Source organism: Mustela nivalis (genome assembly GCF_964662115.1).
Source record: "Mustela nivalis genome assembly, chromosome: 2".
Taxonomy (NCBI): Eukaryota; Metazoa; Chordata; class Mammalia; order Carnivora; family Mustelidae; genus Mustela; species Mustela nivalis.
The window spans coordinates 137,655,345-137,681,621 of NC_139021.1; the positions used below are offsets into that span (position 1 = coordinate 137,655,345).

The 26,277-nt window shown below is 43.2% G+C and overlaps 1 protein-coding gene across 12 annotated transcripts in view; it reads right to left on the reverse strand.

Moving 5' to 3' along the window:
* The window catches only part of KCNMA1 (potassium calcium-activated channel subfamily M alpha 1), a 722,449-nt gene that overhangs the window by 133,697 nt on the left and 562,475 nt on the right, over positions 1 to 26,277 (reverse strand). For all 12 annotated transcript variants that reach the window (XM_082719524.1, XM_082719523.1, XM_082719521.1 and 9 more), the window contains exons 15-17: positions 24,218 to 24,327; positions 11,619 to 11,687; positions 2,321 to 2,407 (exon numbers count right to left, since the gene is read on the reverse strand). In XM_082719524.1, coding sequence (XP_082575650.1) covers positions 2,321 to 2,407; positions 11,619 to 11,687; positions 24,218 to 24,327 — 266 coding nt within the window. The remainder of the gene's footprint in view (positions 1 to 2,320; positions 2,408 to 11,618; positions 11,688 to 24,217; positions 24,328 to 26,277) is intronic.

The following is a 26,277-nucleotide window of genomic DNA, read 5'->3' on the forward strand; positions in this document are numbered from 1 at the left end:
GGGACAAATGACTGAATGTTCACCCCAAAGTGAATTTTCTAAGACTGGAATGGATGGTTTCACTCCTCTTTTCCTATAACAGTGCATCTGAAAGTTTCTGTGAGCTAAAATCCATTAACTTCTTGGGTTGCTTTTTTTGTAGGAGAGGGTACAAACTCAATCCTGGATCATCATAATCAACTTTTCCATTTTTACAAAACTTGTTTAGTTTCATTCAAATCTCCAAGGCCCTTTCTGTGGTTTTCTGCAGTCTTCATCTATTTGAAATCCCCTAACTGACAGCATTTGCTCTGACACATCACACACTATGGAAAATTACAGGCTGGTGTTGTAGCTGATTGTGTCAGCATGTATTTGTGAATACCATAAAGCACTGAAATGAGACATATTGCACTCCCTAATACAGGAGGTAATTTGTTTTTTGGACTGCCTGGTATTTGTGACATTCATTAGCGAGAGATGCAATAGGAAATAGAATTACACAAATGGGAGTTTCGTGTTATATTTGCTATCTGGGAGGTACACGTGATCTACAGCACCGCTGTGCTCCCCAGCACACCCCACCCCCCACCCCATACAGGCTGTTGAGATGCTGCCTGTGTGTCTCACAGTCTAGAGGTGAGCACAACCTTCTATTCCAGGGGACCTGGTCGGGGTTGTAGGGGGGTCCTCAGTCTCATTCATCCCCACTTTCTGCTCAGGTGGACCCAGTTCTCTAGGTACTCCTGAAGAACAGTCAAGATCCATGAACTGGATAAGAAGGTTTTCCTGTTTCCATCTGAATAATGGCAATTCTTTTCCAATTTGTAGAAGTAAGTTTAAGCCATTAGGTCAGTTTAAAGAATTTTTCTTTGTTGTTGTTGTTGTTGTTGTTTTTGTTTGTTTGTTTGTTTCTCCACTGCATTTTTTTTCCCTCTAAAAGCTTTTATAACTAGTATGGTTAATTGCAGGAGTGGGTGAACAGGAAAAAAGTAATAATCATCAGCTGTCGCATATCCTGTTTCTGTGCTCAGCACGTCAGGCTCACCTCTTGGCACATCATTAAGAAGGTAAGCTCTGGCACTGGACTTCCTGGTTTTACATCTTGGCTTTACTTCTCATGAGTGGTGGGGCTTGGGGAAAGTTAGCTCACCAATCTGTACTGTGGTCTCCTCATGAGGAAAATGAAAATAGTAATGCTACCTATCTCACAAGGTTGTTGAGAGGATGACGTGAGTTCATGGTAGCTGGTACTTAGAGCAGGGCGGGCACACATTAAACTCTGCATATGAATCTGCTAGTATTATTAAATTTGGTAGAAAGTGTGGGTTTGGGGAAAAGGAAAGACCATTTCCTATCTGGGCTCTGCCACTTGCTTATGTGCTGTATAACCTTTGGAAAAATCATTTATCCCAACCTTACAGATGAGGAAACCAAAGCCCGAAGGGTTGTAGAAGACTCATCTTATGAGGTTATTCTGAGGACTAGCAACAACAAATGTAGAACAGTTAGCACAGGCCTGGCTTTGAGTGAGAACTCATTACATGAAAACAATAGACTTCCATAAATAATTAGAGGCCTTTCACAATTAATCATTTATTTGAAATATTTTTCATAACATAATTGTTAAAGTGAATGACTGACTATCAGAGCCACATTTTCTGCTAATAAGTTTTTCAGAGTTCATAGGATAGACTCAAATATAATAATATTCCATGGTGTTCTCCAAAGAGCCCTGTGATTGTTAGGCTACTTAAACAGGTTTAAGGACACTAATAAATGTGTCATAAAACACTGAGGTCAAGGATATCCTGAGCTGTACCTACAGAGGCTCAAGAATTGAACTTGACAACTTCAACTTCTTGCCTAGAAGGCCACAAATAGAAATACAGCTAATTGAATATTTCATGTGAAATTAACCCAAACCTTTGGAGACTGCATTTGGCACTTAGATTAGAAAGCTGATAATACACGAGTAAATCTGCCTAGACAAGGGACTAGACAAGGGACCAGTTGTCCTGTGTTATATTGTTGTGGGTCATCAAGAATCAGGATGACTCTGAGCACTTGCTTCAGTTCTCTGGGACTCAATTTCCTCCCTTAGAAAATTTTATGTATTACTCTAATTCAAAGATGTGGAATCAACTACGTGAAGAGGAGTCCATGGAAACATCTGAAAGCATAATCTCTTTTTCCTAAGACTGGGCACCACTGATACCCACGGACACATTAAGAAGTTTTGGGTGTAGGGTCCTATACGTATTGAAAGCATGCCCATCACGGTGGATCAAGAGGTCTATGGCTGGGCCAGAAAAGAAGGCAGATAAATAAGAACTCTTACCGTTTAACTTCTTTGGCATCACTTGCGATGAAAAATCCTAAAGTGCCTTCTTGGATCTTAAGATGGTTTCCAGGGTTAATTAATATACTGCTCAGTGAATAAAAACAAACAAAGAAGACACATTTGTGAGGTCATGTTCTGAACAAAACCTTGAAGACCACATTGTACTATTAATTGTATAGGGGGCCCACTAGTCTATTGCTTTTCCCAAAGATGTTGTCTAGAGCTTGATGTCCACAGTTCCGGACATTTCAGTGGATGATGCCATCATAAAGCTCTACTGGTCAATTCCCAGGTTGGCATACTCCCAGTTGCAGCAATCAAAGCACATCTAGGTTTCAGGGCTGGGGTGTATAATGCAGTTGCCATCGTGGGCTTCTGATCTGCTACGCAGCCCTTTAGAAACTTCTATTGATGGTCAACATTGCATGTTATTGGTCTAATAAAACTATTGCTGTAACAATTTTCCATTAGATGACAGAGCATTAATGGGACCCCTATATGCATCCAGCAACATACACGTACACATGTATTACTGCAGGGAATGGTACACGACACCTGTAACCAATGCAGAAGCAAATATCACATCTGCACAATGTTGGTAAAGACATGTACGTGGGATCTGAGGGCAAACAGTAAAAAAAGAAAAATGCCAGCAGTTGGAAATGATTCCAGTCTGCTTTTACCAAAATGCATTGGAGTGTTTGAAGAAAGTGTGTGTCTGGTATATCCCGATTGGGGCAAACTGTAATTAAAAAGCAAATGCAAATCATTCCTAAAAAAAACTTCCCTTTGCAGGGAAGTGCAGACCTAAATATAGACAGTCCTATTTCAAAGTTTTATAAATAGATTAGCTGACCAAGTTGTGCTTGGACTGAAAAAAAAAAAAAGAGAGAGAGAGAGAGAGAGAGAGAGAGAGAGATACGTCTCCTCATCTAATAAATGGGTGAAACAAGTTTAATTTTCTGCAGATCAAGAACAGAATGCAGGAATGTATTATAAAGAGACTAAGAGGCTTTGGGCTTAATGGACAGGGAATTTAGGTACTCTGAATGTAGCAATAGATACAATAGAGGTATCTCTGATCTGAAAAGCCGGCTTTGAGGTCGTAGATGTTCAGAATCAGGCTAAAGGAAGTCCGCAACTGTCTAAGACAATCAAAATGGAGGACGATAATTAACATGTAATTTTTCACTGCTGGCAAAACCGTTCCAGGAAAGTGCTGCGGCCAACAGAGTGATGCATCTGTAGTAATAGAGGAAGGACCCAGGTGAACTTTTGTTCTGCCGGGAGGACTCAAGAGTGGATCATTATGGCAAAATAATTGTTTGTGGTCGCAAGAACATCCACTATTACCCATAACGAGACCTGACAGAAGGAAACCGATCTTGTGTCATCACTGTTATTAACACTAAATAATAGCCAGGGACCACGATGATTGGTCTGTTCTGCCATGGAACCACAGGCTACAGTGAAATTCTTCACAAATCAGGAAGCAGCAGACCACACTAATAGCAACAGCTTGCAACGGGCAGCGGCACTGGACAGGCGCCTCCTAATTACCCCCCTGCCAATTCTTTACATCGGTTTAACAGCCCTCTGACTTCTCATGATCATGAGGGGAAAAGGGTCAGAGCTTATATAGCTTAGATGGACTCCTTTTTCAAAGCCAATTAAATGTGATGTCGTAGAGGAGCAGAATTCTGGATTTTGCACACTTTCTTACCCTCTTTGCTGTAAGGCAGTTATGTGGACGCCTTGGCTCTGTGATCAGAAATTGCACCCAAATTCCAGTATCTCCACTTAGTAGCTGTCTGGCTTTGGGAAAATAACTAAATCTCCCTCAAACTCAATATCCTCACCTACAACGAGGATGAAAATCATAGCTTTTCTTCAGAGGACTGAAGATACAAGATACTGCACAGAAGGCTCAATGCATATTGGCTATTGTTATTATTTATTATTACTGCAAAAAAAAAGGTAAAGCATATTTTGTTTTCAATGGAATTATCATGTTTTCTTTAGCGGGCCCCACAGAATGGAACACAGGGCTCCTTATCAAAATATCATGTCTGTAATGAGATGAATTTACAGGGTGAAGAACTGTACATTCCAGAATAGTGTACAAGAGCATACATGAAAAATTCTGGGTACGTATGGTGCCTAAAGAAGCTAATTCCTTAGAGCTGGAAAAAGCTCCATTTTGGTATGTATTTATACAGAGCGTAAAACAAGTTGTGAGTAAAAAAGAAAATCCTATCTTGATTTCAAGGATGCAATTCAAAGGAAGAAATTTGACACTCATCAATGTCTTGGTGACATATATGTGCAAAACAAGCTTTGCACGGGAACCTTTTCCATATTATGTGCTTCATTAATTGCACTCCAGTGATTAAGCCCACTGTATCATGGGAGGAAGCCAGTGAGAGTAAGCTTCCTATCAGCAAGAAGTTTCTTTTCATGTCCTCTGTTCTTTATCAACAGTGAACAAGAATCGGCTTCCAGTGAGAATGTGGGATTGTCATTCCAGGGACAGCAGGTTGAGATCATTATTACAGCTGAAAAGCCTGCTGTAGTCAAGAGAGTGTGGTCGCAGGGAGAGAGATCTGGGGCACTGATGGGAGGCAGGTTTGTGTTCAAACGTGTTGCCCTGCCAGGGCTGGTTAAGCGAGCAGGTTACTTGTGTCAGGCCTAGAAGTTCAGACTCTGGCCCAGCCTCACTCTTCTACTTTGTGAAATGGAGTGAATAATCTCAATTACAGTGTCACTAAGAGAATTAAAGTACATTCTGTGTGCTCAGTGCCTGTCACGTAGTAGATCCTTAAGGCACGGTCACTATTAAAAGTAAGCATGGTTATTAAAATAACTGAATGAGAAGCAAACAATCTCCTGCACAGTCTCAGCTCTCCATTTTGCCCTTGATGCCAATCAATTACCGGGAGGCCCCCTATTGACATTTGAAAGGTCTTTTTACTGACTGCAGTATCTAAAACATGATATCCCTCGATGACATCTGGAGATGGGCTAATTTGGACTGGCTTTTGCCTGCAGAGTGGAGTGTCTCTCTGTTCCCCAAACCTCATGCACCGCCAAGGACATCACTGCCCGTGTGATTCCAGGGTGCCTTCTCATTCTCTTCTGGAGAGGGCTTAAAAAGTAGCAAGAGGCTTTAAATCATCTCTTCACATCATGTGTGAGGCTGTAGGCTCACATTAGCAGGTATCCAGATCAGGCTTCTGGGTAGGAATTGAAAGAATGAGCCCAGACCTTGTGAATAATGCAGGAAAGAAATCCAGATACATAACAATGTTCACTGTGCTGGATTCCACTGATATATTTAAGGGTTTGGCTAGAGAAACATGTGCCCCTGATTCCAGGGCCCACTGCAGAAAATACTCCCTATTGGAAGGGTACAAGTTTTCAGACTCTTTGAGGAAATGTGTTACTCTAACACTGTAGACATTAATTCTTCTATCTACATTCCAAATCTAGAAAATTTAGATAAAATGTTAATCTTCCTCTTTTTGAAAATATAAAAAAGATAAGGATCCTAGACAGAAGTAATTTTTTTCCCACCAAAGTGCCTATGGCCCTCGAATAGGTTATTGACCTCCTACTGGGAATATGTAAATCTTTCCAAAGGTCTTTGATCTCTTAAAAGCATATCCAACATTAAGTTTGTTTTGTTCTTATGACTGAAAGAAGTCTCCTTCCTTGTGCATCACGTTAAATCAGTCCTTGGCTCCAATTTTGTCTCATTCACTTGCTTATCAGAGATAAACTTCAAAATATGTCATGTAAAGAATCAAGAAAATCTTTAAGAAAAAGTCCATATATCAATGAGCAGAATTCCAATAGGGACCTCTTCGTGGCAGAGATGGACTCTCCCTCATTTCAAGGAACACATAAATTATCCTCTTTCGTCTATGGCCTTGCTAATTTCAACAGAAAACATTCAGTGGCAGCTGGAGGCAAAGGGCTTCTCTAGCTCCTTCCGCCAGGAGCCTTGCCCTCTCTTTCTCTTTGGTTCTCAGACTACTTTTGTATCGAGATTCATTCTTTGGCTCCTCGTCCACTATAAGGACACAAGAACATACTTTCTGTGGGGAACCCGTAGTTGAAAAAGAAGAGTGAAAAGCAAGATCACATTTTATTTATTTTTGTAAGTAAGTTTCTTGCAGCTGCCAGCTTAGAGTCCAGTATGCAGTAGGCACTCTTCAACTACGTGTGGAATGTATAAAAAACATAAATCATTGGTCTCTGCTCCAAAAGTGTTCCTTTCCCTCTCCAGTAAGGAGAAAGGTAGTCACACATGTTCTTTCAAAGTGGCAATTCCTCTCAGTCACACCTACTAAAGGAGTGACCACACCTTTCCAGGGGGGTGGCAACTGAGCTAACAATCTTCCAGATGCACTAAGTACAAAAATTTAAACATACAGATGCGTAAACAGTCACTTAGGGAGGAGGAGCAATTGATTTCAACGTTGAAAGCCCCCTTCAGAGTTGAAATAGAAAACACCAGAACATAGGACTGGCTAGCAGGGCTCAAGTCCACAGAAAAATGTCCCCGTCAGGTTCCTGAGGGAGGGGAGCTCAAGCCCTCAAGCTACAGTGCATTTTATTGTGTATGTCTTGCTGAACTTTAGTCAGGTTGGAGACTTGGGGCTTGACGGGGCAAAATGATTTATTCCTCTTCTCCACCACTTATGCATAACAACTAGGAAACATCTACTTATTCCTTCTTCAATCATCATAAACTTTGTTTGCTGTTTTCGGAGACAACCAATGATGAATAGTTCAACTGAACCCTATTTTTTAAAAGAAATCGTTTATCCATTATGGGTAACTATGACAGGTGTGTATTTCTCCCTGGCCACCCCTCCGCCCCCTGTCTCAATTTTTGGTAGGTGTAATGTACCATTCCCCGAACAATTATGGAACTATCAGTCACATGAGAATATCACCGTACTTGATAACATGATAATTATATCTGTGTCTAGCAAGCTGATGGGACTTCATTAACTAGAGCAAGGGAATAAGAACCATCTGAGACTTCAGTTCATGCTGTGCCCAGATGAACGACGCCACTGGGGAGTGGCCTCTTTGACCACCCACGGTCATGTATGATTGCTATTGGGTGGGACTTGGAGCCAATTGTTCTCCTCTCAGGAACACAACCGACCTGCGGTTTATGGGCTGTGTGAGGGCACAGCCTACAGAAACCACGAAGCTCAAATCGTATTGCCTTTCCGGAACTTTCCATTTTTTTTCTGGGCTTTCAAATATATGCTGCTGGAGTCCCACACAACTAGACACACACACTTTTACTTAGAGACTATATGTAGGAGACACAGTGTGTATTCCATGCTTCAATGTATTTGAGCCCAGTTTGCTCACACAGAGACACCATAATAAAGATTGCTCCCAGTCGGTCAGACTCAAACGTCTGCCACCACAGCCCGCCAATGATATGGGCAAGGAACTGTTCAGCCTGAACCCACCACGATGAGTTTAGAAGTGGCATTTAAAAATATATTTGGCACATAGAAGCCATAGGGGATAGGGAAGAGACAGTTCGTTTGGGAGGGAAAATGGCCGCTATTTGGTTCTGGGAGCAAGCCATGTCACTTTGTGGTACACTTTACAACAAGTCATGCTATGTCACAACATGCCTCCACCACAAGATAAAAGGACTCAAAGGACAAAAGCCAACAGCAGAGGTGCAACCACTGTGGACCTTTGAAGATGCAAAGTGTTGCAGTAACTTCTCGCAGTTGGATCATAGCGTAATACCAAACTGACAGGAAGCCACCTCTATTGTCACGCATCTACTCCAAACATCACAGAAGAAATCAGACTTTGGAAAGAGTTCCGGACAAATATCCCCACCACACATACGCACAAACACACCACAGCAATTACAAACACGAAAACATAACAGTGATTCCAACCACGGAGAGAAACAACTCTTGAGAAGATGAACACAAAGGCATCCCGATCGTATGTTTTCAACAATACTGTTTTAGAGAACACATTATTGAAAAACTACACTGGAAATATCAACCGAAAAAGTTAAAAGAAAATGCTATTGATGAGGATTTGGTCATGCTTCGTGCAACAGAAAACAGCAGCAAAACAGGGTGACGTCACATGGTGAAAGCGGAGATATGTCACATTAAGAAATGTGCCCAAACACACTAGGGAAAAAAATAAAGCCATGAGTTTATCTCAATAAACAGTACTCATTCACTAGATCAAATGTGACAATCTGGCAATCTGGTAGCAGAGTTCTAAGTCTGTACCGAGGACTGCCCAAGGAAGAAAATATGGAAAATGTTATCATCAAAATAAGCATAAGGACAAAACAAAAGTTGAGTGTTAGCTGAGCTTGGTCTCTGTTTTGTGGATAAAAGGACACGATCCCTGCTCTATCAACAGGAAACTGGACATGGGGAGGAGGAAGTCACTGGGAATGTGGATGTGGTATGCAGACAGATGGCACCACAGAGGCTGGTGGACACTGAGACACATGAGGACAGGACAGAAACAGACACCAGGGGCTGGAGAGGAGCATTCTCCTTCTCAATGTTGATGGCACTGGTTCCCATCACTGGTGTCATGACTGAACACAAGGATTATACCTGTCGGGTTTTTAGGTCTCCTGCAAAGAAGTTAGTGCGTTATCCGAAAGAATCAACAAACTGAATGAGAAAAGCAATATGCTACTTTCAATTTTTATGTGCTCTCATTGGAGAGGGGTTAAATATATATATACATATATATGTATGTATGTATACAGATACATATATATGTCTATCAGACAAGGGAATGAGATTATATGTATGTGTACACATATATATAATCTCTATCTTCCTGAATTCTCAGCAAATGGTTAGTCCTGTGGTTAGCAGTGAAGATAGCAGGTGGGGGTTGGGAGAAAGGTTAACGAAGAGCGCATACCGCTTTCGGCTTCTGCAAAACGACAAGAAAAGAATTTAAAATCAAACAATTTGATAATAAATTGACTGACACCAGAAGGAAAGAAGGAACAAAACCTTTGTTTCGAATTACTTGAAGGATGCATGTGAAAACAAGGTTTTTTCAGCAGAGCATGGAAAAACAGCGTCATGGGGTAAAACAACAGAGGAGATCGTCCAACACAGGCCGGGGGCAGAGGGGTGGAGAGGAGAGGCTGGGTTCTCTGAATTCTAGCACCCAGCCACTTAGAAAGTGGGAGAGGAAAGGAAATGGGAAATTCTTCACTGAAGAAAAAAAAAATCAAAACTCTTATCTCAGGAAGGGTCAAAAGCTCAATTCTTTTTAGCATGGCTATTGTGTTCGAGAAGTTCGGTGTTTTCTCAGAGGCATGATCCACATTCCCTCCAACACACCTTTTTCCACAAGAACCAATGTGCTTCCACACTGAGACCAAGCGACATGAGGGGGGTTAAAGTTGGCAACGGCACACAGAAAGCCAAAAACAAAGCCAAAAAGTTCTTTTCGCTCTTTTCTGAAAGGAAAAAAAAAAAAAAGCTAAAAATCTCTATCTATAAATATGGCTTTGTTGAAAACATCTCTGATTTGTGAGTTAATTGGAGGGTCCATCAAAGAAAAGACTTTGCCTTCAGGGAAAGCTCCTAGTTAATTTTCTTAGAATAGTGACAGCAGATTCACACTGAACCATTAACAGGCTTTTTCCTCTCCCTCCTTGTGACCAAAAGGTGGCAGGTGGGAGACGGCTGGTCAAGGTTCAGGGGACACACTTCTGCCATGAAGTTATACCAAGAGGGTCAAGAGGTGCCTTCAACATTAAGCGCCGCCTACACCGTGACACTTTTCTGAGAGATGCACAGAAGTGATAAGAGTGAAGACTGAGTTACACAGATTTTCGGATCATTTGCAAAAACCTAGGGACACCTGTTTTCCCCCTCCGCAGCACCGGTGGGAAAGCAGTAATCCCAGAAACCCCCACTTTACCTGTTGAACAGCCAAGAGCCAGGACTCTGGCTCCCAATTTCTTTACATAATATTCTTCACTTTGCCAACACAAAGAAGAAAACCGTATCTATACATCATTATTAACTGCTATGGCCATGTTTAACACATGGCCACCAAATCTACCACTTCAACTTGCTCTTGGTTGATTTGGAGTTTCCAAAGAGCTTAGCCTTTGATCAGATTGACTTGGTAGGCAATTGATCTGGTGGTTAAGGTAACAGGGAACATTGGATTGACTTGCTTACAATCCAGTGTTTTGGGGGTTTGTTTGGTTTTTGTTTTGTTTGGTTTGTCAGAAACACAGACTGTATGTCTGGAAGTCTGGCTTTATTGAGTTATTCATCGCGATAATGAAAACTCCTTAGACGGTGAGAGGAGGCACCTTTGAGTCTTGCCTTGCACTCAACATATTAAGGCACACGTGGGCGGGGCTCTGTACTTTACACTTGGGCACCCACAGGAAGACTTACAGGTAGGAACGACCCCGGAGGTCATCTTAGAGCACAAAAGCCCACGCACTTCTCAATGAGCTCTTTCTTCCAAACCCATTGATAAAAATGGGGAAGCAAAAACCTCATCTGTGTTTTATCCGTAATGCATACAGTCCTGCATCAACACAGTCCCCTGTTAATGGGGTGCTTCCTTCTTCCACCGTGAGCTCATACATTGACTGGGCTGTTATCTATTTCAACCAGACCCAGTCCCTCATCAGTCTGATATGTATATAATTAAGTGCAAAATAAATAAATAAAGAGGGTTCCTGCCTGTGATCCCTGCTCTCCTGGCTAATTTACATGAAGCCAATATTCCGCCACCTGGATTTCGGCTGCACTGGGAAAAGCCCATATGGTACACAATAGGCTGCTTGTAATTTGGCTATCAAGAGAGCTGGTGCATCCCATCATGGCCCTGCCCCATCCCTGCTGTGAAGGGGGCCAGAATCCACCTGCTTCGTGATCACAGCAGTAAACGGGGTTTGAGGACAGGCCCTGTCCCTGGTTTTGTGCAGAGAGGGTGAAAAGTATCACTTGGGTTGATCAGGTGGAGATCTGGATGCCTCATCGCTTTCCTCTGGAGAAACATTTTCCAAACGCCCAGTGGGCTTGAGATGCCAGGGGGGGTCTGCCAGAGAGGTGACGGTATCTGGTTGGGCATGCCCTGAGATGTGTCAGAGATGGGTCACATCAGGGGCCCAAGTACATCAATAACGCATAGGAAAGAAGAGGGTGGACCGAGCGCTCCAAGAGCACTCTCTCCGGGTCCTGCATGTCAGCCGGCCGCTCGGCTGCGGCGAACTTACCGGCTCTCCCGGTTGGCGGACTTGTACTCAATGGCTATCATCAGGAGCTTAAGCTTCACAAAACACAGCCTGCAACGAGATGGAGAAACCTCCCCGTCAGTGCTTCTGAACAGCCAGAGTCACATAACAAACACGATTACGACCTCTCCATCGCCTGATGCACTCATTATCCCGGGGACCCTCATTCCACAGTCACTGTGCCAAAGGGAGGGGGTGGGAGCGACACCTCCCCGTCCTCCCCATTAAACCTGATTTCTCGCAAGTGATAAGGCGCTGAATGTTCAAAGTGCAAATTGCACTCGGGTCTGGATGTCTAGACACAGACCCCAAGCAGGGATTTGTGCCTGGGGATTTATGCTGGGCCAGATTCATTAGTTACTCGGTCGGGTAGTAAAATGTTAACTGCAGGGGGAGGGAGGTATTTGGAGCAGCTGGACCTGTTATTTGGATTCCATTTCGGTCTTTTGTACAAATGGCTCATATTGTTGTTCCGAGCAGACCCCTGTGTGCTCAGAATGATGGTAATAATCCTTAGCCTCCATGTAACTGCCCAGCACATGACTGTGGGCACCGGCACTCCTGGCCGCATCCACATTGCCTCACCTCTTCTGCCCAGGGCTCTCATCCGGGGCTCTCGCCCTCAGCCCAGCCTGCTCTGAAGCTGGCTCGTTCCTGCCTCCATGCCTTCACGAAGATGATCCCTACACCCCAAGTGCTTTCTCTTCTCCTGACCCATCGCCCAAGCCCCCATCAAATCCAGCCTTCTGTGCAACTCATCTGCAGACCCCCTCACCCTTGGCTTTCCATTCCCAGAACCCATCCAGCGCCCTTGTCTGCCAAAACCTCCTTCAGCCCTTTCTCAGCTACATACTGGCCACGGCTGCTCCCTTGGCAGTCTGTGCCTGAAAGCCATCTCCTCAACCAGTGTGGCTTCCTTAAGAGTTTGGGGCTTATGCAGAATTTCCCATCGTGCTGCACAGGGAAACACAGACACAAAAAGGCTCAATAATCGCATGATTTCCCCTCATTGGGGTTCTAAGAAAATAACAAAAGGGCCAGTAAATATTCATGCACAAAGATGTTCAAGGTAGTAACATTTATGCAAAGTAAAAAAAAAAAAAAAAAAAAAAAAGGCAACCTAAATGTCCAATAATAAAGCAGTGGTCAAGTAAAGTATGGTACAATATAGTTTTAGCATTCAAAATGACTTTTTGAAGAATATTCAAAGTCTAAAATTAACAAATAATACTATACAGGTACAAACATGTAAATAATGTGACATGATTCAGTGAAAACGTATATTTATATACTCACAGAAATAAAAGCACACAGACAAAAGGATTACATTATATATGACAAATTTCTATAATGAGCATATGTCTTAAGGACTTTTTGGATAATGAAACATTGGTTGACTGACAACCAACAACCAAATGACAAACATTGGTTGACTGACAGGCTGAGAAGTGAGTTGATTACTGAGTTGTAGTACTATAAGGGGGAGGTTGCATGGGGGTCACAAGGCGGGGCCATTCCTGGTACTCTCATTTAATCCCCACAATATTCCCGAGAGGAGATGGCCCCAGTTTTTGTGACTTTGACAGCCATCTCTATATTACAGGTGATGAACCTGAGGCTCAGAAAGCCCATGTAACTTGTCCAAGGTCCCCAACTAGTATCCGGCAGGATATACATCTTTAACTCCAGGGAAACCTATTTTGTATTTGGAAAGATAGATAATAAGCAAATATACAACTGAATAAATGATGAATTTCCAGATGAGGAAAAGCACAATGCAGAAAACAAAACAACCTAAGAGAACAAACAGTAACTGGGAAGACCCATAAATATGGAAAACAAATGATGGTTGCCCTAGGAGAGGGTTGTAAGGGAATGAGCAACATAGGTGAAGGGGAGTGGGAGGTCCAGACTTCTAGGTATGGTCTGAATGGGGCCGGGGATGAAAGGCACAGCATGGGGAATATACCCAATGTTATCGTCACAGCGATGTGTGATGATAGATGGAGGCTCCACCTGTGGTGAACGTAACAACAGAATTGTCCAATCATTTTCTTGTACACCTGAAGCTAAGGTAGCACTGTGTGTCAACTCCAATTAAACAACAACAACAACAAACCCAACCAAAGAAAACAGTGACTGGGAAGGGGTGTTCTCTGCAGGCGTCCAGAGGGACCATCCTGAGAACGTAAACTAGAGCACAGAGTGCAGGAGTTGAGGAGAAGAGGCAGGCAATTAAAGGATCTGGTGAAAAAATCTTTCCAGGGAGTGGAAGCAGCAAGTGCAAGGATCCTGAGGCAGGAAGGCAGTCAGGGTGTCTGAAGATCAGCAACAAGGACAAGTAGACTGCAGCCGAGTGAGGAAAGTCTTAAGGGATAGTGATTAGGGCAGGGAGCTAGGCAGGAGCAAGTTTGTGAAGACCACTAGCCACAGCAACAAGCTTGCCAGTCTGTGGTTTACTCTCAGTGAAATGGGAGGCCTTTAGCTGGTGGCAAATAGAAAAGCAATGAGGTTGGTGAAGGCCTCGTACTCTCCAGTGGAAATAAGACCAATTGCTCACCCCTACATATGAGGTCACAGTCTCCCGTATTGCTTTCAACAGACAGTCAGATTTCAAAGACCACTTCATCTAGGCGTATTTGGGCTCTCCTGGTGATTTGCAGGTTTGCTGATTCCTGCCAGCGGACTCTAATGACCTGGGCTTTGTGCTGATTATGCAGTTTGCTGAAACACCAACTCAAGTATCCAACTGCAGCTGGAAAAATGCTCTTCTTAATTTATGTTCCATAAAGCACTGCTAACACGCACCCTTTATGGGGCTGTTACTCCTGGAGCTTAAATTGTTTAAAATATCAGATGGCTTATGCAATATTTGTTGAACCAAATTACCAGATTAGGTAACCACTTTCTAATGTAAATAGCAACTAAATGCCAAAATCTCAAGGAGAAAGCCCATCTTAATTTAGCAGAGATCATGAAGAGGCCAATACATTGATATCCCAAGAGTGACTGGCCACCCTGATTTGGGACTCTGCGGTTCAAGGGATCATGGATCTTAATTGCTTTTAACGACCTGATCTTGTTGGTAGAAGCAAAAATGTAGTCCACAGTAATGGTGCATTATGTCTTTCTAGGCACTATGACGCCATTTACCAACTCGATATAAAAAGAGAGGAGCTTTCTAATGCAGGAAAGTCAATAAAATTTACAGTCTTGTGCACATTCCTTAGCCTAGCACAGTGGACCAGGAGATCTGAGTCATCTTTCATAACTTCCGAATCCATATCTGAGAGGATTCCATATGGCTTTATAGATACCTCTTTTTAAGAAGCTCTTTGACCCAAACCCAACCTTTACTCACTGGCCAAAGGGGTGGAGAGGACAGAGTGATATCAACGAAGTGATTATATGCAAACAGCGCCACCCCATGGATTATGAAATTCAGGCCCTTCAAGACTTGTGGGGCTGCCCTTCTCGTAGAGGTGACAGACTTGAGGTCCAATGAGGGGCAACCTGCTCCAGGTCAAATGGCCTTTGGGAAGAAAGGCCAAAAGTGGAAATCAAATCTCAATGCAGTGTGCTACACAAATACTTCTTATAAGAACAAAGCAAATGAGATGGTGGCCAGAAGACCAGCATGATGTCTTGGTCAGCATAGCCTTTTTGGGAAAACCCAGAATTAGATACTAACAGGTTATCTCATATAAAAACTAGCCTTTCAGCTTTCCTTGATAAATCATAAATGGCCACACTGCAGACACTCTGTCTGGCTAAAAGGGACTGTAGCTTTGAAGCACTGACCCTCTCTGGAAGGAACACAAACTCTTCAAGATGCTACAGTCCCCAGCACTCCCCAATGATACTGCCTCTTCAGTCTTCACTCTTTGTAGCTCACTCCTGCCCCCTAAGAGGCACCTAAGTTTTTAATTCCTGCTGTAACAAGTAACCTTCTGCATGTCCACAACACACAAATCTTGCACTATGTCTCCGCTTTGCTAAAAAAAAATCACAGTTTTCTGCTAGATCCTGCCACAGAGAGTTAGCCAATGTCCAGGGACCGGGGCTTAAGGCTGAAGCACAGGTGCCAGGAGGTAAGAACAGACCAAGGCCAGTGAACAGGGCACCGGTGTGTAGTGTGATAATCACTTGTTTATTCACCTCTCTGCCCTCGAGTTGAGCTTCTTCACGGTAAGATGCATGCTTTCTCTCCCCGGCATTTTGCAAAGTGCAACGAGTAAGCATTCAATGCATGCTGATTAAATAAATGTATGAATGAATGGAGGGCAGAATCTCCTGACTGCTGGGAGCCCACATTAAGAGAGAAAATAATCAACTAGGAAACTAAGCAGAGAAAGTTTGGGAGTTGAGCATCGAATCATGCAACAAGATGCCTCTTAACTTGCCCATGAGAAGCAGAGAGATTGGAAAAGAAGGATGTCAAAAGAAATAATAGCAGTGATATGTTCTGGGAATCTAACATTTGCCTCAAACCAATATGCCAAAATGTAAATATAATTCTAAGATCCAGGCAGCACTTTGTCCTTGAGACTCTCCACAGCTCCTGCTACCAGGGGTTTACTCCCCAGAACATGTCTTCAGACTACTCAGATTTGATGTCCCGAGATGAAATATCGACTTGTATCATCAACACCATTGTTTCTGGTAAAGCAAAAGGGGCTTTGCTCCTCCAGTTCTTTGAGTCCTTCTTAGGGCTTTACTCAGTGTCTGCACATGTAACAGACTGGAGCAGGGTAAGAAAGGGGCTCAGGGCAAGGGAGGGCATAAGAAAGAACCAAGAAAGCCTTTGCAGTGTGCTAAACAGCAGCAATTTACTTCTTGGTTTCTAAAATAAAATGTCCCAATATGTCCAAAACAGGAAGTCGTTGCTGGTTGTGAAAATAATTACAGGGGAACAGAAATGACTTTTCCCAGAAAAAAAATGTCACTTGTCACAAAAAGGTCTTAAACCAGCAATCTGCAATAAAACTGTTGTAATAACAAGTTAGATTGCTTTCTTGATAATTATTAAGTAGAGGCCTACCAAATTTGACAATGACATTATATAATGCCTATTTTTTTTTTTTTTTTTTTACTGCTAGCATCATTTGTTAACTACAGTAGTTTCAACCCAGATGTTCCTGAACAAAGGCTCTTAAGAATTAGAGGCCAACTGTTTCTACCTACCTAGAGGGACATAAATTGTTCTTGCCATTAAATCAGCCCCTTTGACTAGAAAGATTGCTTGCTGATGTGAATCAAGCAGAGAAACCCTTCATAGAGCCTGTACCTTTGAATGTGCTCAAGAAGGGGACACAAAGACGTTGTTTGGGGCTGTTGAAGATGGGTCACCCAGGAGTGACTGCATGAGGAGAGATGAGGTGCCTGCATGGTGGCCTCCAAACTCAGTTCCCCTCCCTGACGGGTGGGGCCCTCTTCAGTTATCCAGAGGGACCCTGGCAATGTCAGGCTGAAGCACATCATCAGAACAGATGCCCCATGTAAATGCTGTGCATTGGGAAACCAGATCTTTAGCATCTAGGGGCTAGAAGGAAAAAGAGTCACATTTAGGAGCTTTGATTTAAAATGATAGGCTCTTGAAATGGAAACATCTAGTTAAAGGAAATTTGAACCAGCAGGATTTATAAGACTCAGGAGCAAGAAAAAAGAAAGTGATTTGAAATGCTCGCGGGTATGTTGTTCGGATTTCATTTCCCAATAGCTCTGATAGAGGTGGGGTGGGGAAGGCTTCGGCACAGCCCTGCCCACACACACACACACACACACACACACACACACACGCTCCATGCTCACAGTTTCTCCACTAGCACACCTGAGACACTTGAATTTAGAAATAATTATATTCTTTGATATGAACAATTGATATTTGCCTAAAACATGAATAAATGCATTTTAGAAAGCTTTGCTCTTATTAGTAGTCAGAAACAAAATGTAAACTGTGTGTGTGTGTTATGTGTACCAAACATCAAGTTAAGCCCCTAGCATCCCTTTCCAACCGGACTGCCTCCTTGACACTCCTGCAGAGAATTCTAGACATGCCACTGTCTCTATAGTCTTTGGTTACACGTCTTAACAGACTCGAAGGTCATTTGTTTATTCCCTAAGATGTAGGAAGATTACTGGTCATCTCTGGGTCCCTGTAGTAGAAAATAATCATAATCATAATATCGTACTTCCATCTGTGTTCATATATGTTGTCTTAATTACAATAACCACCCCTCCAAGTAATTGGAAGATAGGGCCAGTTTTTTGAGGAGAAATATTTTTTAAAGACAAGACTTGAGCCCCTCCACAGATACTCATAAAATGCTCATTTCTGCAGACTGCCTAGATAAATCCATTACATAATAATCAGGTTTGCCAGCTTCTCTCCTCTCCGTGTTCAGATTCAGAAGTCTTTCTCTAAAATCTAATGGTGTCATAGAATTCAAGTGAAACTAGCTGTAGTTTTCATTGTACAGGAGACCGGGCTTTCTCCAGGCGGTCTTGGATTTTCCTCCAGGGGCTTCACTGGAAAGATCTGTCCATGCAAAACAACACAGCATGAAAGCCTGATTTTCTTCTTCATTAGGGGTCCTGTATGCAGGTGGATGAGGGGACAGAGAATCCCCCTCTAGCCCCCAGATGGTCTTAAACCAGCGCAGAAGCATCCTTGCACCTGGACTGAGGGCAGGACTCCTGCCGTTTGGCCCAGAGAAGATCTGACCGGAGGCCCCCAGGTTACCCAGGCATTAAATACTCCACATGGAATATGAATTTTAACCGCTCCATCAGCTGCAGGGGGACAGAGAGAGACACACTGTATTTTAAATACATCTTTTGTCCTAATCCCCTCTTAGCTGTAAAACCTGATACAATTAAGGTTTTATTTTTGCAAGTGATGAATGACTAATACCCTCAGTGGGAGATTCAGGCCCTGGTAAGTGGTGTTCTTGCAGCCAACTAGACTCAGAACCTGTGGTTTCCTCCTGCTCCTCCTTCCCTATCACTCTCTTCTCCCCTCTGCCCTCACTTTCTTATTTGGAGGGAGGGGGGATACAGCCTCACATTTACAGTTCTTATGATAAAAACACTATCGCTGTTTCCCCCAGAAAACATCACATGTCCAAAAAAAAAAAAAAAAAAATCAAATTGTCTCCTTCTCCCATCCAAAGGGGAAATCAGTTTGCTCTCCTTGGAAAATCTCAGAGACCTGGGTTTGGCTCCCAGATTCCTGCCTGCCCACTACTGAGCATTCCCTCTTCCCTCTTTATTCCCTCTCTGAATCCAATCTCCTCAAAAGGCACAGCTCAAGTGTCCTCTCTTCCAGGAAGCCTCTCCTATCACCCCCAGTCTATAGGGAGCTCTCTCTCCCCCTGTAGCTCTCAGCTTCTCTCCTCTAGTAAGTGCACCCATCAAGCACTTATTCCTCAAGCATTTATGGGTGCTTAGTACCCCTTGAGGATGGGTATCCTTTTTCTTAGCCAGAGTGCAAACTGTCTGAAGGCAGCCACGGCAGGGAAACACAGTTCTTTATTCGTCATTATAAGTATTGTTATTAATCTTTTAATGTGTATGTACTTTATTCAATCTAATTACAGGTTTCTCTAGATGGTGCCATGCCTGGCACAATGGCACAGATATCCTAAGTTCATTATGTATCTAGTTGATTGGCAGGACTTTTCTAAAGGGTAAGAGTATATATAACCTGAAATGCCACAATGTGTCCCTTTCTTTCTTGTTATTTACATTGTCTGGATGGGGCAGGACAGATGGTGGGAAGAAGAGAGGTGGGAAAAGGAAAAAGGATATTAGCTAGTATTGAGAGATAAGTAATATGTCTATTTCAAGTCCAAAGTCAGGCAGCTGGTCACGATCAAAGGAAGGAGGTATGCAGAAATCAAATATCTGGTCCCAAATGGCACATCCACCAAGTAGCTCAAATGCAGGTTTGAGTCTGGGCCTTTGCAATTCCATCGGTCACACTTGGTGACATTAAGGAGCATCCTACTAGGGGACCCATGCAAAAACAAGACCCTTCAGTGGCAACCATGGCCTCATATCCCAGCTCCTCACTTCCTACAGGCTTGGCATTGGCCCCCTGCACCTTTCACAGTCACTTGTTTCCCTGGGGATGGTGAGGAGTGGGAGGGAAAGTGAGCAGGTGTTTTTCTGGTGTTCAGAAACCTTCTCTTCAGATCCCAAAGCTCCTCTGCCTTGATCATACTATCACACAAACCCAAGGGCAAGCCAGCTATGCGACATGAAGGGGAGATGTTCAGAAGTTGCTGGCTCTGAAAAGGAACATCCTAAGGGCATCCTGGGAAAGGTCCCGGACATGCCCACCACGGTCGCCAACAAGATCAAGCGAAATCTTCGAGTGCTGTGTTCTGACTTGTACTGGTTTTCCCTAGGCTTCTTGGCACTTGGCACGGATCTGTTCGCTCCAGCTTCAAGGCTTTCAGTATTACAGGGCTCAGTACCCCAGTGCCTTCTTCCTATACTGATTTGGATTAGGCATAGGAAGAGCGCAGAGCCGTCAGTGGTCTACCTGGTGTGGTCATGTGTAGACTCATCCTACCACCCTGGATGTTGTAGAACACCCCACATGAAGCTGGAATGATGGCAAGCTTGTGACATGTGGCCCACCTCTAATTCTGCAATTTTGGCTAAAATCGGAAAGAAACATTCCATTGACTGAGCCCAAAGTGGGGAATGAGGGGAGTTTACTCCAGCCCGTGGTGTGGAGGGATGAGGTGAGTGGTGGTGGCGGCAGGAGATGGGGGAGGGGCCCTAGTCCTCAGACTTTGGATCAGAATCACCTGCCTTGCTTGTAAAAAGTACAAAATGGGGGGAGGAATTCCCCCAGATATTAAAATCTAGAGCTGAAGCCTAGAAATCTCTCCATTTAGTAAGCTCCCCAGGAGATTCTTAATTAGGTGGCTTTCATCCAGCAGCTACCCCAAACTGCTCTCAATTATACAGACCCAGCATCAGAACCCTGGCTCCACTGCTTGGGTGCTAGGTGGCTTTGGAGGGGCACCCACATCCTCTGAGTTTAGCGTCCCCATCAGGATAAGCCAGGAACAGTGATATTAACATAAACCACAAGATCGTTGTGAAGATAAAATGAGAAAATGTAAATGAAATATTTAGAAATAATACTGCATTTTGTCTAAATGAGTGACTGGTTTTGGAACAAAGCTGCATCTTCTGCTGATACAGACAGTGAAGCCAAAAGGCTGGTACAGAGAAGTCCAAGGATACAGCTGGTATGGGTCCCACCTGGGCAGGAGAGAACAGCCTTGAAATCTGTAAAAATCTGTAAAAAGCTTGCCTGGTGGGGGGCTTTCTGTCCCTCCTGCCCCCCCCCATTCTGTTCTCTGGAGAAATGACTTCAAAATCCATTCATGGATCCTGTTCCCTTATCTTTTTATGAAACAGCTCTCCTGTGGCCCCTCGGTGGCTCAGTCCGTTAAACATCCAACTCTTAGTTTCAGCTCAGGTCATGATCTCGGAGTCCTGAGATTGAGCTCCTTGATGGGTGTGAAGCTGCTTAAGATTCTATCTCTCTCTCCCTTTCCCTCTGCCCCTTCCCACCCCTCTTGCACATACCCTCTCTCTCTCAAATACATAGAAAAATGAAATCTTTAAAAAAGGCGGGGGGGCAGGGAAGTCTCTCCCAGCTTCTGAGAAAACTCCAGGCTTTCCTATTCAGTGATCCCACGCTGCAAGGGAGCGTTCTGCCGGCCCAGGGGAAGAGCAAATTTATTTCTTTTCATGCTTTAAGACGTTATTGGCTGCATATTGTTTTAATGCGGCGCATAATTACAGAAACCGCTCTGAAAATCTGTATATTTTATCTGTGCTTTATTGTACCCAGAATATTCCCCAATTCTTTTTTCTTCTACATGAACCGGCTTAAAATATATTTTGGAGTCCTTTTTGTCATCTTGAAATTGAATAGCCAATTCTTACTGTAATGAAAATACTTACGCGCCAGCCTGGTGATATACAGCACTACAGTCTAATTACGGCTGTGCTTTAATTAACCTGAATTGAAGAGTGTTATCATTAAACTGCTGGTAACTTTGAGTTATGGCTTTTCTTTAATTTAAAGTAGAAAACACAGATAATTAAGCCTCCAGATAATCAAATGCTTGAGGAGAGCGTCAATGTTTTGGGATGTTCCTAAATCTCATTAAATGTCCTTTCTTTATTGATCATCCCTACCTCTGCTGTATCATTGTGCTGAACGAATAATAGCACTAAGTTGAACACATTCTCACTCACATCAGAAGTTTGGTTTTTTGTTTTTTGTTTTTTTCATTCCAGAAGCCGTGTTGAACAAATATGAAATTCTCAGACAACAAGGTGTGTCTGAAAGATACTCTCCTCCTCACAACATGTTCTAAATGGGAAAATCAATCAAAACCAGCAGCCACTGGGGTCCAGCTCCTGAGCTGGCTCCGAAGGGCAAGAAGTCTCACACCACCCAGTGTGTCTGAGTCGGCAAACTCACGGGTCTACGGGGCCAGGCCTGCAATATCGATGCCCCGGGTTTAAGGCATCAGAGAGGGGAGGACCCACACTTAACCCTTCCTTCTAACAAACTGGAGCCAGTCAGCAGCCGGTGGAAATGCAAGTCCTGTGTTGGCTCCTCAGATACTCGAGAGATGCCAGACATCTCGTTTTTATGTGAATCACCTCTATTTTGAAATATTGGCAACTCACTTGAAGACCTGAAACGCTGAGTGGGGCAAATCTGCGAGTCTGGTGTACCTTGTGGGATCCCAGTTACAGCCTCCACGGGGAGTGGTTCTAACCTTCCAGGTTAACACTCAAAAAATGAACTGACTTCGTTCCCAGGAGCAGAATCAGAGAAGCGGTGGGAATGCAGGCTTCCAAGGAAGCACTCATGGTAGACATACACAGCGGGAAAGCCAGGGAAAATCAACAGTCAAGGAGCACATCTTTACACACCTCCCCAGCTAATGCCCCCTGCACCATAGGACCCCTCTGGGCATTGGCGCCTTTGCAGGGTGCTCAGGCCACCCCTACATCATATAGGAAGCCTCAAGGGTTTGGTTTGGTTTGTTTCTTTGTTTGTTTGTTTGTTTAATAGAAGAACCAGCTTCTATTAAAAGTCCTGAATTCTCCCGGGCTTTCTATCCCAGGCAGGCCAAATTCCAAAGTGAAGAAAATCCCCTGGGACAGCCTCAATGTTCCAGGACCCAATGCCTATGAACGGTTAACTTCTTTCTGTGGCAGAAAGAGAAATAGCTCTAAAAGAAAGGAGCACATGGGAGTTACAATAGGGCATCCATTTTCAGAAAATAACTCCTTCCGAATCAATTACCTATTCACTTTTCCAGTCCATTTAGCATTTAAACTTTCGCTTAGAGACAGGGTGAGAAATTTCAGTAAACAGCCAGACCATTTTGGATTGCTTAGGGTCTGGGCCCAGAGACAGAGAGAGTACACCTGCTGTGTTCACTGACAGGAGTCTCCAGGCAAACACCAAGATCCCAGATGCTCCGTCCTCTCTCCGCTGTGCACAGAGCACAAAGCTCTAAGATAGAGGAGCCAAGGGCCCCCAGGACTATGGCCTTCAGACCTTCCCTTCCAGAAGATGGGTTTTGTTTGTAGGCATCCAGACAGCTCAAGGGAACAACTTTTCTTCCTCAGGCTAGTGGGTTCCCAGATTCCCCTTTCTTCCCAGTCTTTATCGGTGAGACTGAGGTTATCAAGTCTTTTGCTGAAGTGTCAGTGGATCGGGCTTGATGTTTCAGCATTCCCAGGGAGTCTGTGTTTTCACAGGGGACAAAGCCCCTGTTTGACTTACACCCAACATCTGAGATTCTAAGTGGGAAATCTGAGGCATCATCACGATGGAAGTTTCTCGGGTCCTGGAACCCTTAGAACTCTTGAGGCCATATCCCTTAGATGGTCATCCACTTTACTTGGAGAAGCCATGGCAGGCTGGGGCTGCCTCTTGCTCAAATCCCTCCCCCTGAGCCAACACAAGGAGAAGCTAAGCCCTCTCGTTATCATACCATGCCGGTTGTCCGTATAGGGGGCTAAATTACTAAGGGTTATCTCAAGGTTTCCTTCCACGTATTTGGTCCCACATTTCCTCCGCAGATCATGAACGTGCTTCTCTGATAGCTCTATTACCTGATTTGACTGGAAAATATTAAAATTCATTTCATCAAGTGGCTAGCAAGATTTGTTTTCATCCTGGTAAAATCAGAGACATGGGTTCCTAGCACCCTTCATAATTGTGTCCTACGTGGCAGAAGCCAAATTCAAGACATGCAGGAAAACTGTAGTGCATAATTTAATGCAAATGATGGATCTAACCATAAGGTTCTCAGAGCTACAGGAAAAAGCAGGGCCAGTGAAATCCCCAAGGCAGGGACCACATACTGACCCACCTTCCTGCTCACCACGTAAGACAGAGCACACAGGATATCCTTGGTAGTTGTTGAGTACCCTGACTGTGTTGGGCAGAGATGAGGTGTCTTTCCTGCAAGGGCCACCTTTCCTGAGGGCCAAAGAGCACATGGTGAATGTTCACTTACTCACAAACGGTAGGGAAGGACAGACCCACGAAGGCACTGGAGAGATATTCTGTGTACATTTCATTTGAGACTCCTTCCAAGTAATATTTCTGCCACGTGTCTTCCTCAATCTAGGAGAGAAGAACATAGGAGGTTTAAGGTATGACAGTACACCATAAAAGGGAAACCAGAGTTTACCATTTGACCAATGAATGAATGCCCTAGTTATGGGATGGCAACAATCTTCAGCAACCAGGAACACAACCACACCATCTACAGCAAGTTTGCTATGACCCTAAGCTCATAGACAGGAAGGACACGTCCTCTAAAGCACCACTCTTTTCTAACCTGTATGATTCCCAAGGGTGTGGAGGCAAAGGCACTCACCCACAATACTGGTCCACAGGTAAATCGATACAATTTTTCTAGAGAGCAGTTTTGCAACTGTTAACAAAAAATTGTAAAGTACATGTTCCTTGACACAACAATTTCAAGTATTCATAGCAAAGAAACAGATAGACATATGTACAAGGACATTTGTAGAACATCCTTTTAATGAGAAACTGGAAATAACCACAAATGGTACATTTTTCAATGGAATGCAAAGAAACAATTAAAAATTATGGTGAGAATGTGTATCTGTTCATACAGAAATGATATAAAAATACACGTGACTAAATATTGTTGATAGTCTGACCCTACTTAAAAAAAAAAACCTATAATTATCTGAATGCTTGTAAAGCCAAAGAAAAACTAGAAAATCTTTATACCAAAACACTAATCATTGTTATCTGAGTGGTAGAATACTTTTTTCTAGAGATTTCTGTTATCCGAAGACTTTTACAATGACTGTGTGTGCCCATGTGTGCATGCACGCGTGCGTGTGTGTCTGTGTGCGTGTGTGCGTGTGTGTGTGTGTGTGTGTGTAAAATAATAAAACAATACGTATATTTCTACTTTGGGGAATAAAAGATCTTTCCAACCACACCCTGAATATCACAAAAAGTAAAATGTAGTTTCAGAGAGGTCTTACTCCAGATCTCATTAAAATGTGTGGGTTTTTAAATTATTTCTAATTAATCAATCTGAAATGGTTTTCTCAACATCCCTCTTCATGCTAAGCACTTCTACAAGAATTTTACATTGGAATTGATCTTTAAAAATTATAAAGTGAAGAACAACAAGAAGGCTGAGTCCCTCTGGGAGCTCAGGGAGCTCAGGATTCCCAAGACAGGCAGGCTGTGTGGTCCCTGGGAGTCTGCAGCCTCCCACGTGCACCTCTACTGTGTACATAAGAGAGAGGAGATGAGAGCTCTCCAGCCAACAGGAAGTGACTTTTTACAACATCTTGTGCTGATGTTGAATTAAAACTCTTCTTGCCTATGGCCCAATACTCAGTTCACTAGGGAAATGCAATGTTGGAAGTTGAAAGAGACTTGGAAACAGTGGGAAATGAACACCGACCATGTACGTGGTGGCATTCTGGAATACAAAGAAGGCAGGAATCAGAAATAAATTGAATGCTCCCTGCTTCTATGCTATTTGTCTGCTTTGCGCAAGTCTGGATGATTAGAGTATGGGGTTAACCTCATTAGTTTGAGCTGCTTCTAACCTACTCCCACACATTAGACATTAACTATGCAATGCTGCTGGGTATGGGTTGTTTATCTACAAATTGGTCTTCCCCAGAGTGGGGTCCTTAAAAAAAAGGCACTCAACCATTTCTACTGCTAAACTGTATGATTTTTAAAAATTAAGGCATGTGTTTAACTAAGCATAAACTTTTTAATTTCCCTGAATCCTAAGAGTTCAACTTATTTTTTTTTCAAATAAAAGATATTTCTTTTTTTTTTTTTTTTTTTTTTTTATAAACATATATTTTTATCCCCAGGGGTACAGGTCTGTGAATCACCAGGTTTACACACTTCACAAGATATTTCTGACTTTATAAGCAAAGGTCATTAATTCTAACTAATTTGAAGACAGCTTTGTCTGTATTAGTAAATAAACTGAAATACAGAATATTTGGGGTATTATAGTATCATAATTTGTTTTATTGGTAAATAGGATACTTATGTGAG